Source organism: Mixophyes fleayi, chromosome 6 (genome assembly GCF_038048845.1).
Source record: "Mixophyes fleayi isolate aMixFle1 chromosome 6, aMixFle1.hap1, whole genome shotgun sequence".
Lineage (NCBI taxonomy): Eukaryota > Metazoa > Chordata > Amphibia > Anura > Limnodynastidae > Mixophyes > Mixophyes fleayi.
In genome coordinates this window covers 99,064,663-99,081,050 of record NC_134407.1, presented here as the reverse complement: position 1 = coordinate 99,081,050, position 16,388 = coordinate 99,064,663, and the positions used below count along the sequence as shown (strand labels likewise).

At 37.7% G+C, this 16,388-nt stretch overlaps 1 protein-coding gene across 13 annotated transcripts in view; it reads left to right on the top strand.

Moving 5' to 3' along the window:
- KCNMA1 (potassium calcium-activated channel subfamily M alpha 1) overlaps positions 1 to 16,388 on the top strand; it is a 407,193-nt gene that overhangs the window by 251,269 nt on the left and 139,536 nt on the right. For all 13 annotated transcript variants that reach the window (XM_075217090.1, XM_075217089.1, XM_075217100.1 and 10 more), the window contains exons 6-8: positions 6,444 to 6,519; positions 9,997 to 10,072; positions 11,044 to 11,214. In XM_075217090.1, coding sequence (XP_075073191.1) covers positions 6,444 to 6,519; positions 9,997 to 10,072; positions 11,044 to 11,214 — 323 coding nt within the window. The remainder of the gene's footprint in view (positions 1 to 6,443; positions 6,520 to 9,996; positions 10,073 to 11,043; positions 11,215 to 16,388) is intronic.

Below are 16,388 nucleotides of genomic sequence, written 5' to 3'. Positions count from 1 at the left end.
ATTCCCAGCAAGATCTTAGTTTATCGGGCTCCAGAGGGGACTACAAGAAGCGAAGTATACAGAACTACAAGGAGGCGCAAGAAATCCTTGGGAGACCTGTACCAGAATGGCTATAGAGTCAAAGCCGGGCATGGTCCTGGTGGAGGGGATAAAAGGGAAACGCCTGGATGGTTCCAATCCTTGGCCTCCTGCTATAGGGTGGCTTGTTACTGGGGTAAGATGTGCTTGGCATTCTCATAGATGCATGTGTACTCCATACATAACATCCTGGTGGTAACATTCGACCATATGTATTGAATTGAGTATGATATGAATTGTTAGTTCAGCCTCATGCTCTAAAATAGTCATGGAACAGATTGGAGAATTCTAATATTTTTATATTTCAGAGTGGGAGTATTATCTTCTATATATTTAAATGTATCCCTTTATGTGTTCCTTTTGTTTCCAGAGGGTCTGCCTCTTTTTAAACTGCTGCTTTGTTTCATATACTTTGTAACTGTAAATGTAACTGTATAACCTATATACAACATATGGACAACAAGTTTAAGAACTAACAAGGCACCTAAATAGAGATCATGTTATAACAATGACCAAATAGATGCATTGCTATGTTATTGTCCATCTAGTGAATGGGTTACTTACAATATGAAAATCTGTCTTTAAAAAATCTGTCTAAACATTTTCAAATGTATATGTAAAAATATCCCATCCCATACCATGACGGGACCAGGCTGGGCTGGTGACAGAGAATCCCGCAGCATAGGCTCCCCCTGTTATAACGTAACTCATTCCTAGCCTGTTAAGCACAGGGCTGAATATAGGCATTGGGCATACAGAAAATGAGCACCACCTCCGTAGAATAAATCAACCCAGTGCTGAAATCACAAAAGCTGCTCCCTACACCCCTTGCAGGTGGGTGTTCAAGTAACTAACAGTTAAAAAAAAATTCAAAGTAGTTTTTGCAGGTGTATTACAGGTCCCAGCAAGCCATGGTCTGCCTAAACTGCAGTTCTGCAAGTACCAACATACCCAAGCAAATATCAGCATACCCCGCCATCCAAGAGCTGCTGGGGCATGTAGTGTACATTTAAAAAAAAATAAAAAATACCCTTTCCAGTAAATAAAAGGTCACTGCTTCACATTTTTCAGAGATTATTGTACTTGAAAAATAATCTGTATTGTCACATGTAAAGCCAACATCATTTAAGTGCCTTTATATTTTTTACAACTGTAATGTATTGAATAAACGAAGGTTTTATTTGTGTTTATCGTTTTTATAATCTTTACAAAGAGATGGTTATACAACGTAAATATGGTTTGCAACTTATTGTCAATTTTTATTTTTCTTCTGGTGAAAAAATAAGCATGTTATTTAAGTTGTTTCTAAACATTCTGATTGTTTTTGTGAAAATGGTGTGGTGGTGTTAGTAATAATGGTCTCTATTTGCATACATAAATGCATAGTACTAGCATTAAACCCACTATTAATTTTATATTTGTAGAAAGATAAAACTTTAGGATACATGTTTGTAGTCCACTAAAGCAAGGCTAGCTTTCGGGATTTGCACTGCACAGGGTCCAACACTTAACTGCTCCAGTGGCCTCATCGGCCCTAGGGCACTGCTAGTATTATGCACGTGCGCTTGGGGGGGAGGAGCAGGTACAAAGTGCCCGCCTTCCTGGTTGCCCTGGATTGCCTTTGTAGTGGGAGAAGCCACCAACCTGGTGAGGGGCTATGGAAGTGTGCCCAAACAGTTGCGGTAGCGGGGCTCGAAAGTCCTCTTGGTGGCCCTGGTATTATGGTAATATCAGGGGACCACTATATTAGAAAAAAAAATGCAGAAGAGGAGCTGCCTGTAGTTAAGTTAAGAGAGCTCCTGGGACGGAGTAGAGGAAAGTGTACCAGTGGGGGGAAGAGTGAAGGGAACAGGAGGATGAGAGTAGACAATGCCAGTACCAACAGCCGTGTCCCTTCTTGTGGGATGGCAAGGGCAGAAAGGGTATCATGCAGGGACTTACATTTGCTAAGGCCAGCACTGTACTCAAGTGGCAAATAGCTATACACAGGGGCTTGTGGGATTAAACTCAGCTTTTTGTCATACAGCTGCCCAATGTTACCTTTACCTGTCCGTGTGTACTTGTTCACTTTGTTTTTGTATTCTGTGGAACCTTTATTCAACTGTATCTTGTAAAGTCGTTGTAATCTCAATGAAACCATATGATGTCCAGGCATTTTTAAAGATAGTGTTGGGCAAACAGACAAAAGTGCTATTAAAATTCATGAAATTACCACCAGCAGAAAAATCAATACAACGATTGCAAATCATCTAATTTGTGGAATATACTTTGTTGTTATTAGTTGATTGCATTTAGCATCTTTAAATGCATTCAAAATTACCGGCTTGATATCAAAATATCATGTTTTCTGCCAAATCTATTAAATAAAGCAAGCAACTTTGCACATTGCAATGACCCAAATAACTCTGTACTGTATATGCTTCTGTTTGTGTGAAACCATGTTGTGGATTTCTATTTTTATTTATTTCCTTTTTATTACATTCTTTTGATCTGATCTTATTTACCTACAGATAATCATAAGCTTGGTCCCTAAGTGATTGACACACAACAGGGTTTAGTATAACCCAGGATCGAATGTGCCCTTGTCATTGTCCTTGATTCAAGCATTTTAATCTGGAGCTTAAAAAAAGAGGTTCTTCTAAATTTACAAAATGGCCTAGATAACTATCATCCTTCATGTTGCATTTAGTTGCCATAAGGTGTGAGATGCATGATGAAGGTTATGCAAATAATTCCCACATTCTATTGCTGAATTACCTATCAAAGATTACATTATTTATTTCTTCTCTCAAAGATTTGGTTAAATTTACCAAATTCAATTATACACGCTATAGTTTTAGTTACAGCAGATAATGTAAGTTTCAGCACCTACGTGCTTATGTACAGCCTTTTATTTTGTTGCAACTGAAAATCCTGCAGTCTGATTGGTTCTTATATTTAAAGTTAGATAAATTTGGTCATATTTTAACTAAAACCTCAGACTCATTTTATATAAGTCAGTGATAGTGTAAGTACATTCCACCAACAGAGGTTGCCTTTGCAGGGCACTGTGTGATATCAATTATGGGATGGGATCCCAGTGGAAATTGTGTGGCTATGCATTGATTTCTTCTTTTATCATTACCTTAGAAATTAATTTAAATGTGTATGGAGGTCAAAATCAGCACGCAATACCAGTCCGTTACCTCCATTATACCCTTCTTGTGTCATAAAGCAGGTTTCAAGCAGTCAGGCAAATTTGAAAACAGCAGACTAGAAACATAGCTTCACCCTATTTACACAGACATTTAAACACCTTCAATCCACATGATAATGTTCTATACCCTTCAATCTCTACATCATTATCACCATTTATTTATATAGCGCCACTGATTCCGCAGCGCTGCATACCTCTTTTTCGTCTCAATCCTCTATCTCCCTCTCACTTGTCAAGCCCAATCACCCTCCTCCTCATCATCCTCATTGCCCACTTAATCCCCTTCTACATCCCACTGTCCCCCTCAGCATCCCTCTATCCTGATAATCCCCATATTATCTTGTGAGCAACACAGGCATGATGAAATAATAACATGCCACTTAAAAAGAAGGGGTAGGGGGGTTGTAAAATGCACATTTCTTTACACAGCAAGTCCATGGTATTACTATTAGTACCCTGGAGAGTGTGGGGCCGCCACAAATGTTCCAACGCATGTGCTGCAGGACTCGTCTCTGTGTGATTGCATTAGGGGTACTCCCCCATCACCATCACTGAATGCTTTGTAGAATAAGGAAAAAGCTCCTAGCTGTCATTTGTCACTTACCACTACTGTGAGCTAACCTTGCAGGTTGCTGGTGAGAACATGTCCAATACTTGGACAGGAATGGGATGGAGCAAGCACTGTCAACTCATGCTGAAGACTGATAGAATGTGGAAATTAGTCTTGTGGGTAATTACAATACTAAAACAGAGTACAAACGTAGAATACATATTATTTATTAGATGCATTCATGGCGGCGGACATAATCCTTTACCAAACACAGATCGCCCCTTGGACTCTCCAGCTGCTCTAGAGCTACATCCCCCGCATGTCATGTCAGTGGCTGTTATGCTGGGACATGATTTGGTCAGGGACTAGAATCAGTGCATGAAACTTTGTTGCTCAGTTTCCTTCAGCCACCCTGGAGTCATGAGTGGCAGGACTCTAGTGTGGCACAAATGTGCTTATTTACAGAAAAAACTATTTGATTTAAAAAAAAAAAAAGTGTAGACTTATTACGCCAAGCTTTTGTTTTTGCTTTGTTCAGAAATTAAGCATTTGGAAACCCGCCTCTAGGAATCTCTATTTGCTCATTAATGTATAACAAAATCTTACAAGAATAGATCAACATACGCCAACTCAAAATGTAACATACATCCAATCATAACACACATCCAGTTCTTAGCCATATCTCTACACAAACCACATACATTAATGAGAATTGACTCACCAGCTAAGATATCTTCCATTGTCTTTCTTCCAGCTTCATTTAACCATTTGCTTAGTTACTATGTACTAATATATTACTTACATACTATCAGTTACTATATGCTGCACATCACCACAACTATACAGCTGCCTGCCTTACTACACAGTGTCCCAGTATTTTAATAAGGTAATGTAGAAGGCATTAAATGTAAAGAAACAAAAACATATACTTTTTGTTTGTGTGTAATAAAAAAAAACATTCCTATTCTGGATGGTGCAATTTGCTCCCTTTTGCTAGCACACAGCGAAGACAGGAAAATATCATCAACCCAACTGGTTTGCTACACAGAAAGACCTTGTGCCCTAGGATATTCTGCAGTGGCTAAAATAAATTAGATGGTACTCAAGAATTTAAAATAATTGGCCTTATGTTGATCAATATAACATTACTGTAATTAAGTTTAGATCATTACCAGAACCAGATGTTCAGTTTGTCACTCCTCCTTTATGGATGAATGATGACGCCATTGCCAGGAGCCGCACATACAGTTATACTGTAAGTACATATATAGTAACTGTCCCGGTTTAGAAAGGACAGGCCTGCACTACCATCTAGACAGTCAGCACCTTTGTCTCAACTGTCAGAATGTTGTGAGGTATCACCAATTCACCCGGCGACAAGTTTGCACCTTGGTAAACCCATGTTGCGTGAAAACAGATTTAGAGTTGGGAAGGGTTTGCGTCCTGGACCAACTCTAAACCGCACTGTGAAAAGTAGGACGCTGGTATTTGTATGCTGCAGGCTAAATCAGCAGTATTTTACCTGCAAGCAAAAAAATGCATTTCTACGCTTTGCACCATTGATTATTCAGATGCATGTTTACACACTTTAGATTTTTTCTTAACTCTAAATGAGCCCCATTGAGTTTTTTATGTTGATTCCATGAACATTTTTATGACGTCTGTTTCTCATTTGCATATATCTGCCATATTTTTGCCATGTATCTGCACCACAACTGGTCTGGTGGCAACAGTACTACTGAATATAATGTGTTTATTGTTAACCAATTTCCTTGCAGGCATACTGCAAATATTAGTATTATGTGTGTAAAAGCAGAAAATATATTTGGAGCTTTATAGTAGTGTTTAAAAAGTGGTGGAGCATTGCAAATCCCTACCTTACCTTGTGTGGAGCAATGGGACTGGGAGTGTGGTGCCATGCTGTACCAACATAACCCTATACCTTGGCACCTAGGTCACCTAGTGGTAGTCCTGGCCCTGGAATAATGAATAAAAGGGGAAGAAGGGAAACTGGATCCATATAATTAAAGTTTATTTATGGAATTAAAACTTAAAGACTTCCACCCCGACACTTTAATGTGGATGGACTATAGTTATTTTGTGTATGCTCCATGTGTAGTTATATCACACTGCCCAATAAATTCATGGACATGGAAAGCAATTTACCGATTTGCCACGAAGAATCAGTATTCACATATTTGCCAACCTTTATTTTCTTTCTCTCTTTCCCGAAGGGGAGGTCAGCTGGAAAGTATGAGAGGTGATGCCATCAGTTCACCCTATGTCATGATTGTGCGATAGGTGGGAGCATAATTAAGCCTCACCTCTGCCCAGGTTCCAGGGCAATGCCTGCTTTTTCAGGAGACCAGGAGGACTCTTTGAAATTCAAGAGCCTCACGGATATTCTGGGAGAGTAGGCCAGTATGAGTAGTCACCATTTTACTTGTGCAAGGGACGCATGTACCAGTGGCCATAGTGAGAACACACTTGAAGGCGCAACTAAGTCTGCACATTTTATATGAATTTTATACTTTTATTTTAATACTCAAACTTTCCATGTGAAAATATTGTCAATAGATCTATTATATATGACTGATCATGATCTTTGCTCTCTTGCAGGCTTGAGGTTCCTACGAGCTCTGCGGCTAATCCAGTTTTCCGAAATCCTGCAATTTTTGAATATTTTAAAAACAAGGTGAGAAAATAAGCTAATGGTATTGGGTATATATTATTACATCCACTTGAATGTACAAAGAATAAAGTATGTCTGAATGCAACAGTTTATCTGTTAGTCGCTCTCGCTGTCAGTTCACAGCTTAAACTTTAATGGGAACTATATCTAGAATTTGGGTGGGTTTTTCAAAGTTTTCTATGCCAGAACAAGTACTTTGAGCTTACGTGTGCATCCTTCCAATTAACAAACTCAGCTTGTTATCCATATTGTAAATACTGAGAAAAATAAGACTGACTTGTTGGCAAACATCATAAGCCACCAATGTTGTCTTTATGATGATTTATATTTGGTGAAATGCTCAACTTTTCGGCAAAGGATAAAGGAAATTGTGTGAAATTAAGTCTGAATAATTACAGTGTGGCAGGACCACTCAGCTTCTGTGTAAAACATTTAAAATTAATGTTTTTATTTTTTTTTTAAAAAAAGAGCATTCATCCTAAATTTATATAAGTTATTAAACATTCACAAATGTATGTAAATGTCCCAGGTGCTTATCAAACATAAGCATATTTTGCAAGAATTTTCATGGGACAGATTTTTCCCCTGTCTGTAGGACAAGCAACACATCTGTCAATGTTTTTGGAACATTTAGTCGATATAAACCATATTGGCCCAAAATCGTCACTGATTGGTGGTCAGTCCAGATTTCAGACTTTGATGACTGAAAATGCAGTCCTTGGTTAACCACTAATGGAACACCGTGGGATTGTTGTCATTTGTGACCACATTAAGCGTAATGAAGTAAACAGCAGGGAATTTTCACCATGTATAGTTTTAGATGTCCTAAGCCATTTATATATATACAGCTTTTTATTTAAAATGATTTCTACTGTAAATTGCCATAGGACAGTGGAAGTATTTTTTCTTGATGTGTTTGTATGATAGTTATATACATGTCACTTTTTTCATCTAATCCTGGGTTTGCATTGAAACCACTGATCGTTTTTATTGTGGGTGTACCCATTTCATACAGGATCCATACAGTATCTGTGCTAGGTGTACCTGATGTCCGGTTGTCTGCATGTGTCTGTGACTTTGTCATTTTGTTGATCTTTGCGTGTTACAAGGTTAACAGATGGGAGTGGGTGGGCATTCACAGAGGCATTAGGATTACAATGAAATCCCATTCATGAAATCAACGTCTGACCATAACACAGAGAAAACGCAGCAAGAAGCTTAACCCCTACACTGACACAGAACTCAATTACAGTGGCTTCAGCTGTATAAGGCATTTATCTTAACTCACCAAATAAAGATTACATTTCAATGGCTGAATGGTCAGACAAAGGACAAGATAATGCAGGATCCCCAGACTTTTATGTAACCTGTGCTTTGTTTCATTGTTGAAACCAATAGGCAATATTATGTTTCAGTCGTGGAAGTATATTCTATATATGCTTTAAGTGTTAAATATTGTTGTGATTTGGGGGTCAAGAGAAGAAGCCTCATCCCCTAAATTTTACCAAAATAATCTGCAGCACAGGACACACTTAATTAATGGCAATTAATAATGTTCTGATAGCCTGAATGAGTAGATGTGACCCACATCTCTGACGAGAAGCAGAAATGTTACTCTGACAGCTGGATTAGCCTAAGATGTGTATATAACTCACACTTGGACTTGGAGCTAATTTTAAAACCTTTTCATATCTGAAAGTGGCATCTAACCCAACCCAAGATATCACCCATTCTTCAACACTTTGTCACGTGAAGCTGAAAGCAGAGGAGGGGGTGGAGCCAGCCAGTGGATCTGTCGCTGCAATTGCTAGAAATATTATTAGTATTATTATTAGTATTATTATTATTTTTATTTATTTTTTAACTATTGTCATTTATTTGCTCAGACACAAGATGAGCACACAGGAATGGTATAAAAATCACTTAAATATGATCACTCTCTTTTCATTGTTTGGTCTTTAGAAAGCGCGTAGTTTACCATTTAAGTAACTATAGATAGCACCAAGCCTCATATAGTATATTACATATGGCACAGAGAGTGTTGAAGAGTTACACTGAGACTTGGGGTCCAGCTGTCAATCAGCTTTTGGTGTGAGCATGAGCATTATAACACTTGAAATTATCTATTTCAGTGACATAGCAAACAACACACTATGGAAAAGTACTTTCCAATTATATGCTAAATTTCAAATATCTATGTTTCTGTAAGATAATAGGGGAGGATGTGGCTGCAGCTTACTTATATAGATTTGAGTCTTTAGCCAATAGTCTTAATGAATATGAACTACTTCTACCATTGATTTTTTTTTATGAACGTCGAAGCACATTGTAGCAGTGGAACGTTCAAATGCAAAGGAACCTTCATTAACCATGCTAATGACTGGAGACAAGAAGAGGTGTATGTTACAATGTCAAATAAAGCAAAACACCATATACTGCCCTGATTTATGGGTAAAAAGCAAAAATGTATGTACCTATAAAAAGATCCACCTCTCTCAAGTTTGGCTTCTGTGCCCATATACACCTATCATTTGAAATACATAGGCCTTAGCAGAACATAATTGTAGCAAAGCTGGTTATTTATCTTGTGGATGTTTCCAGCCATGCAGCATACTTAGTAGGAAGCCATGAATCCGGATTTTCCCCAGATGTCAGCAGCAGCTCAGCGCAAACTATTTTTTTTATTCTAATCTAGGCTAAATATAGAGAAAGCACAAAATAAATCTTAAAGATTTGGAAATGGTGACCTCAAATGTATTTGTAAAGTAAAAATAATAATATGCTAATATGTGTACCTCATGTCTTACAGTATGTGTAGGTATATTGATATTATTGCAGATCCTATATTAGTTACTGACCGCCCTGGCACCCCAGTGGTCCCAGTATAGTAGACAAAGATGCATTAAACCCCTGCCCATTATACAAAACAAAATTGAACACACATACACAATTTTTAAATAACCTTTAATTAAATGCATGACTACCCAAACCACCCTCATTCACCACTTGTTTAAATATAAAATATAGTTTTCTTTTTTTCATTCTTTATCTGTCCAGTTGGGGAGAAAATAAAGCTGAAAAATCTGCATAAAAATAACCCACCCACACAAAGAACCACCAAAGTACCATGATCAAAACCAGGAGCCCCAACTCCTCCCTTTCTTACCACCACCAGCCAATAAGTAGACTTTTCTCATGCTGGCCTTTTGTAGTAACTAGCAGAGAATGGGGAGTTCAATTTTCTTCCGGTTAAAGTCATTTTGTAGTGCGTGGGTGGGTAGGCTTGCAATATATCCAGAAAATGATTAGCCTCTTTAGCAATGCAAGGGTTAATATAAAAAGTGTGTTTGATCTTCATTGGAAGTGTCATTACCCCATATATCTGCGTCATCTACAGGAATTTTGCACCAATAGGTGATGGTACTCCGCTGTGTGTGTAATTTGCCTAACAAGATGCATGTTTTGCTTCCTCTCTTTCAGTAACTCCATTAAGCTGGTGAACCTTTGTTCCATATTTATCAGTACTTGGCTGACAGCTGCAGGCTTCATTCATTTGGTGAGGGTTATTTTTGTTTTTTGTTTTGTTTACGGTTCTCATGATTAAATGCAGACATTATGTGTGTTTTACACTTGGATAATAAATTAGACATGCAAGTGTCAGGTAATCCACTATTGTAATTATAATTATTCCTTATATATTATTGTACATCACTTCTGCTTGTATCAACATAAAGAGGGATGTTCAGTAAGCATTGAGTTGTTGCCTGACATTGCTTCGATGTCACTACGCACATTGCCAGCTAATACGGTACAGAATCTCAGCTCCTTTTCACCTCGCATCTCTATGCGATGTGAAGGAAAATTATCGTAGATTTGAGTAAAAACTCCAGTGCGTTGTGTCTCCGCGGAGTGTTCTGGAGATCATGGCACTTTGCTTCGAATTGAATTCCCTGCAAAGTTTCCTGCTAATTCTCCTTGTGTTTACAACTCCTGAAAACATATTGAAAATAATTTCCCAATTACTAGGATGATTTCAAGGTGGAATTTAATAGCTACAGAGAACATATTTTATGGATTAATAAAATGACAATGAGTGACTTGCTTCTCATGACAGTTTCAAAACAAGTAATTTCAGTCAGTAGCTACAGTACTTTAAATTCTGAATGCACTTAAAATGTGTTTATAAAGTATCCCAGTGTTTCATATAAGCCAAAAATGATGATCTCTAGATCTAATTCCTTTAAAACTGTGCTGAGAATTAAATTATCCATTGTTTTATTAATCCCCAAAATATGTTCTCTGTAAGTATTAAATTCCACCTTGTAATCATCCTAGGAGTTGACAAATTATTTTCTATATATGTTATATATCCGTTTTATTTTACATGATTATCATTGTTGGCAAGATGGTATGTTTATGATACACTTGGAAATTTTGCCTTATAAAATACAACAATTACTATACTATTGGGGGAATGCGGTATTGTTTTGCTGAAAGTAAAATTATTGATCCCTGTTTTCTTTGTAGGTGGAGAACTCTGGTGACCCATGGGATGATTTCCGAAACTCACAGAGTATTTCATATTGGGAATGTGTCTACCTGCTAATGGTGACCATGTCCACAGTAGGATACGGAGATGTTTATGCAAAAACCACACTTGGCCGTCTCTTCATGGTCTTTTTCATTCTCGGCGGTTTGGTAAAAATACTTTATTTTCTCTTGGTATAGTATCTTGGGTTGCAGTTGCATAGGATCTGCAGAGAATAGCAAACTCATCTTCCATTTGTTTTGACACTTGAAGAATAAGTTGAAGTGTGACACAATGTGAGTTAACATTTACAGCTAGATCATTTCCACAACAAAATGGAAGTTCTGATTAATTCACACTTAATTCTGGTGCAATTTCTATATTATGAACAGAGAGGCAGGAACAGGTCCCACTTTCCTCTCACCTTATGTGTCTGTTGGATATAAACCATTTATAAACACTTCTAAGGCTTTCCGGTGGATGGTTATAATAAAACGATTACGCACAACAAACAATACTAAGTACAGAATTGTATGCATTAATACATGCATTTTGTAAATATAGTCTAATGCACCTGTGGTATTTTATGTTTAATATTTGGCGCAATACTCATCAAACAGTGTTTTCTTGTGCCAGAGTTTAGTGTTACAGAACATTACTACTTTGCTTGTGGAAAAACTTCAACTCTGAGGAGCAATGCTCTGCAGATTTTCATGCTACAATAGGCAAATGTTTTTAATAGTTTTGCCAGATTTGCAGCATATTGCCGATCCAGCTGGCATGAAACATACTGTATTTTATAATGGGTATGTTTAGTTTTCATCCACTTATCAATGTATTTAGGCTCATGTCTGTAGTGAGTATCACTTGTACCATATAAGCAACCCTTGTGATAAATGGTCTGGTGTTTGGTGCTTTACTGTTGTAATCCTATACCATTTTCACAGCAGGGCAGTTTCATAGATATTTCAGAGCTTTCCCTTGGCAGAACTTTATCTGTGAGTTCAAGTGATACCCACTACCATAGTACAATACAGACTAGTGTTGGGACAGGTAGATAGTTCATATTTACCCTTTACAGATGTAGGAGACCAGCATTCTCATAAAGTAGTAAAGAGTTTAAGAAATAACATGTTATTTATTGTTCTACTAGACTGTTTCTTAGCAGTAACCAATTCTTTATTGAAGCGGCCTTAACACACTGCCTCTCCAGTAAAGAAAAGATTAAGCAGCATAATTTGGGTTTTATATACTGGTTACTGTGAAGATATTTTTTGCGGTTTCAGTCTGCTCCTACTTTGCTTTTTACCCTTTTTTGTCATCCCCGTTGTCCCTAATTATTCCAACAAACAATATGAAAATAACACTGTGTCAAAGTGCAGTCAGGTTGGGGTTACCCAACTTCAGTTATACATTTGCCTTACCATGCTGCTATTGCATGTAAAAATAATTATTCAATATATTCAGTGATTTTATTAATAACCAATGGCTGGGTATGTCCATGCAGTAACCTAATGTATGCAGGTTCCTCCATGTAGCTCAGATCGATTAGTCCGACCAAACAGTTTGCTTTGGAAGTTCTGCCACAAGCTCCTTGTGCGTCGTATGGAAAATCCAAATTCATATTATTAAAATCTTACAGACCTTAATAACATTATAAAATCGGTCAGTCCATGACTTGCTCCTTCATTTTCCTAAATGGAGATTTCAACTAAATAGGCAAGGCTTGATTCATGAGTTCATACAGAGAGGCCGGCTAGTGCAAAAGGTAGTAGTAACAACAGTATGTTTGCTTCTGGTATTACCTTAGCACAAATACTAATGACTTTGCTCACATTTTTAAACAAACTTGATAAGCAGTAGGTTTACTTATGGATTTAAACACATGTTTCTTATAGATTTTTAGCATCCATGACTTCTAAATTTCCGCTTAGAGTACAATTACTTGTCAGTTATATTAAAATGCCCATTTGAAGAAAAATAAATACATAACACTATGGGATTGCTTTAGTAACATTTTGCATAGATGCAGACTTCAGTGCAAAATTTGCCTGACTGGTTACTATGGGTTACGACAGTTTTGCTATCTTGCTCTCTGTTAGTAATTCACCTCCATGGGTTAATGGCAGAATTCAAATTGTAATTTTAAATATAAACTGAAAATCTGCAAAGATATTTACTTTGTAAGTTTTAAAGATTCATGTTGACTTCCATTAATCATAACTTGGCCAACTGCAAGCTTGAGACACACATTCTGCTTAATATTGCACTTATGGCTGAGCTCCCTCTAGGTGCACATTGCCATCCGTGTCTTTTCTGTCAGTTCAGTGAGTCTACTCGCATAATAAAGGGGCCCCAAAAAAACACACGGTAAATGACATGTTCCTACTGTCATTTCCGGTTGCAGCCTTTGACTACAGCAGCTTAAATCATAAGTGTTTGTTGGACAAAACATGGCTCTGTATCTGTGTATTATTTTTAGATATAAACTGAATTTACCTTTTACCCCACTCTCCCTAGTGTGTGACCCTCCCAATAGCATTACCTTTTTTGTTGCAAACTTTTTGTCTATTCGTTTTATTTTATTTTAAATGTCTCCCCACCACTTCCCAAATCCAAACATTTAAGGGACGTCCCCAATCGAAAACATTGAGACCTTTCTTTTATCAATTACTTTTTTTTATCATTACATTATAAATAAATGTTTATGATATATATGGCTATGAATGCTCATTTTTATAGACGACCACTGGTTTTGTTTGACAGTACATAAGCCCAGTCTCCTTTAAATGTATTTTTAGATATATATGTTAAGTAACCAGTGGTGTGTTTTCTCGTGAATTTAGTGAATAAGTGCATATGCATTGATAATGTGAATCTGTTTTACTATTGGAGCATTTAACTGATTCCATTTCAGAGAGACCTGTAATTCATTGCAAAGAGAAACTCTGATTCCACATGTCTGTTTCAGTATCTATCTAGTTTACTAAGATGCATGTTGTCCTGTCTCCCCAGAGCCCATTTATGCATTTTTTTTTCGGTGTCAGTCTCTGTTGCTCTGTATTTACCACTGAGTCAATGTCTTTCTACTTACCACTGCATGTGTACTGTATTGTCAGTGTATGTGTCTTTGTTGTCTGTTGATTTTGGCCAGGGTCATCCATCCATGCACATCTGTCTTAGTGCACGCAAGGAGAAAGGCCAAATGGGCCTGTTTATTATCAAGCAGTGACAGAACTAGTTTTCTACTGCTGCTTATCACAAAACTTCCTATCTCTGCAATTAACCATTACATTTTTGCTAGGAAAGTTTAGTGATGCAATACTCTTTCCTCTTCGCCGGCCAGTCTGGTTGCCTGAACCGGAATTGCCAGATTAAACATGCACAGTGGAACTGAAAGCCCTGGCTTCCCGTTCTACCTTCTATTAAAAAGAAATAAAAAGTTACAAAATAGATTGATAAAATGGATATTTTTAAATAATAAATATTATACATAAACATTTTACATAGTAAAAATAAATATATATATATTTGTATATATGTGTGTGTGTATATGTATGTGTGTGTGTGTATATATATATATATATATATGTGTGTATATATATATATATATGTGTGTGTATATATGTATATATGTATATGTGTATATATATATATATATATATAGTAATTAGAATATATATACCTAGGTGCCAACGGTTAGAGGTGCTTAAATGAGTGGCAAGATGTCATTCATCCAGAGTTTTTGATGCTCCAGCAGTGCCACCATATGGAGCTCCAGCCGCTGACATGGGGGACAGGAAGTCATCAGCTTATTACCTATGAAGTTGCCAGCTGTTATGGGCTGGGAGAGTGGCGCTTGGCTATGATGTCACAGAGAAGCACCTCACTCTACTGAGGATCAAAATGCTGTTCTCTTGTGCTCCTCCAGCTTCAAGGCTGTGGGGGCAGTGGAGCCGTTTAGGGTGCCCCCAGAGCTAGCTTCAGCCCTGCTGCTACCCAATGGTCAGGGGCATCAACATTCTTTTGTTCCCCCTCTTAAAAAAATGAGCCCAATGCTGAATAGGCTGGGCTGTTGAGTAACTTATCTTTATCCTATCTGATAGACGTGGTAGCTCAGTCAGCATGTGATTTGACCTAAGTCGTCTGTCACAACCACATTATTTTTTGTTTTTATATTTTTTTGTTTTTTAAACGACTCAGCATTTTTTTGCCATGCAGTTTAGCAAACCACCACTTAAGTGTGGGATGGTTTGTATCCCAGGAAGGTCTTCAAACCTTAAAATGTGGTTTTACACTTTGTGGTTTGATTTTGTGCTCTGTGACGTCTCCCCCAAAATCTAAGATTTGCCATCCAGCGTTCAATATAAGAGAAGTATTGTGTAGAGTTGTGCAACTGTTCCAGGCATCGGAATCCTGTCCTCTAACACAATAGCCAGCACCTAAAATTATAATTTATAAATCAACTTATATATATATATATATATATATATATATATAAAGATATAGAGATGAGCGGGCTCGGATATCTGAAATCCGAGCCCACCCGAACGTTGCCGATCCGAGACAGATCCGGGTATTCCCGCCAATTGCAAAACTGAAACCGAGGCTCTGAGTCATAATCCCGCTGTCGGATCTCGCGATACTCACGAAGTATTTCCCTTTGTCGTGATCACATCTTCATAGCCATCATGAAGTCTATAGTCCACTACACTAGTATGTGGGCAGGATGTGGGAGAATGACCTCTTCCAGGAGTCTCCCTGACACTCCACGAGAGTGGTCATGTATGATATGAGATGGACTATTGAGAACGGAGTTTCTCAAATCTAGTCCTTAGGGACCTCTTACAGTGCAGGTTTTCCAGGTCAGCAGTGAAATAATTAGTACCACCTGTACAGGGCCATAATTAGGGCTGTGCAAGCGGTGCAACTGCTAAGGGCGCAATGTTGAAGGGGGGCGCAGTTTATGAATAATTTAGGTTTATTCGGTTGAAATTGAGGGCTAGGGGTCGCCAGTTTTCCTTCTTGCCCCAGGCGCTGAAATTTTAAGATATGGCTCTGTACCTGTGGATCTTTTACAATTCATCAGTCACTTTGTCCGACTCCAAATTCATTCATTTTGGTACATAATTTTCTATGGAGACAATGAGCAAGAGTGAGAAAAAAACTCAGCTTTTCAGAGCTTGTAATCAGTTGCGCCATCTGACGATAGCATTAGCAGCTGAAGTATATGTGCACTATATCGCAATGCAGTGGGTAGAGGGATCTTTTAAGATTATTGTTTGTTTGAGATGCTACTTTATGACCAAAAAATGCACTCTTACATAAATAGGCCTTTTAGTCT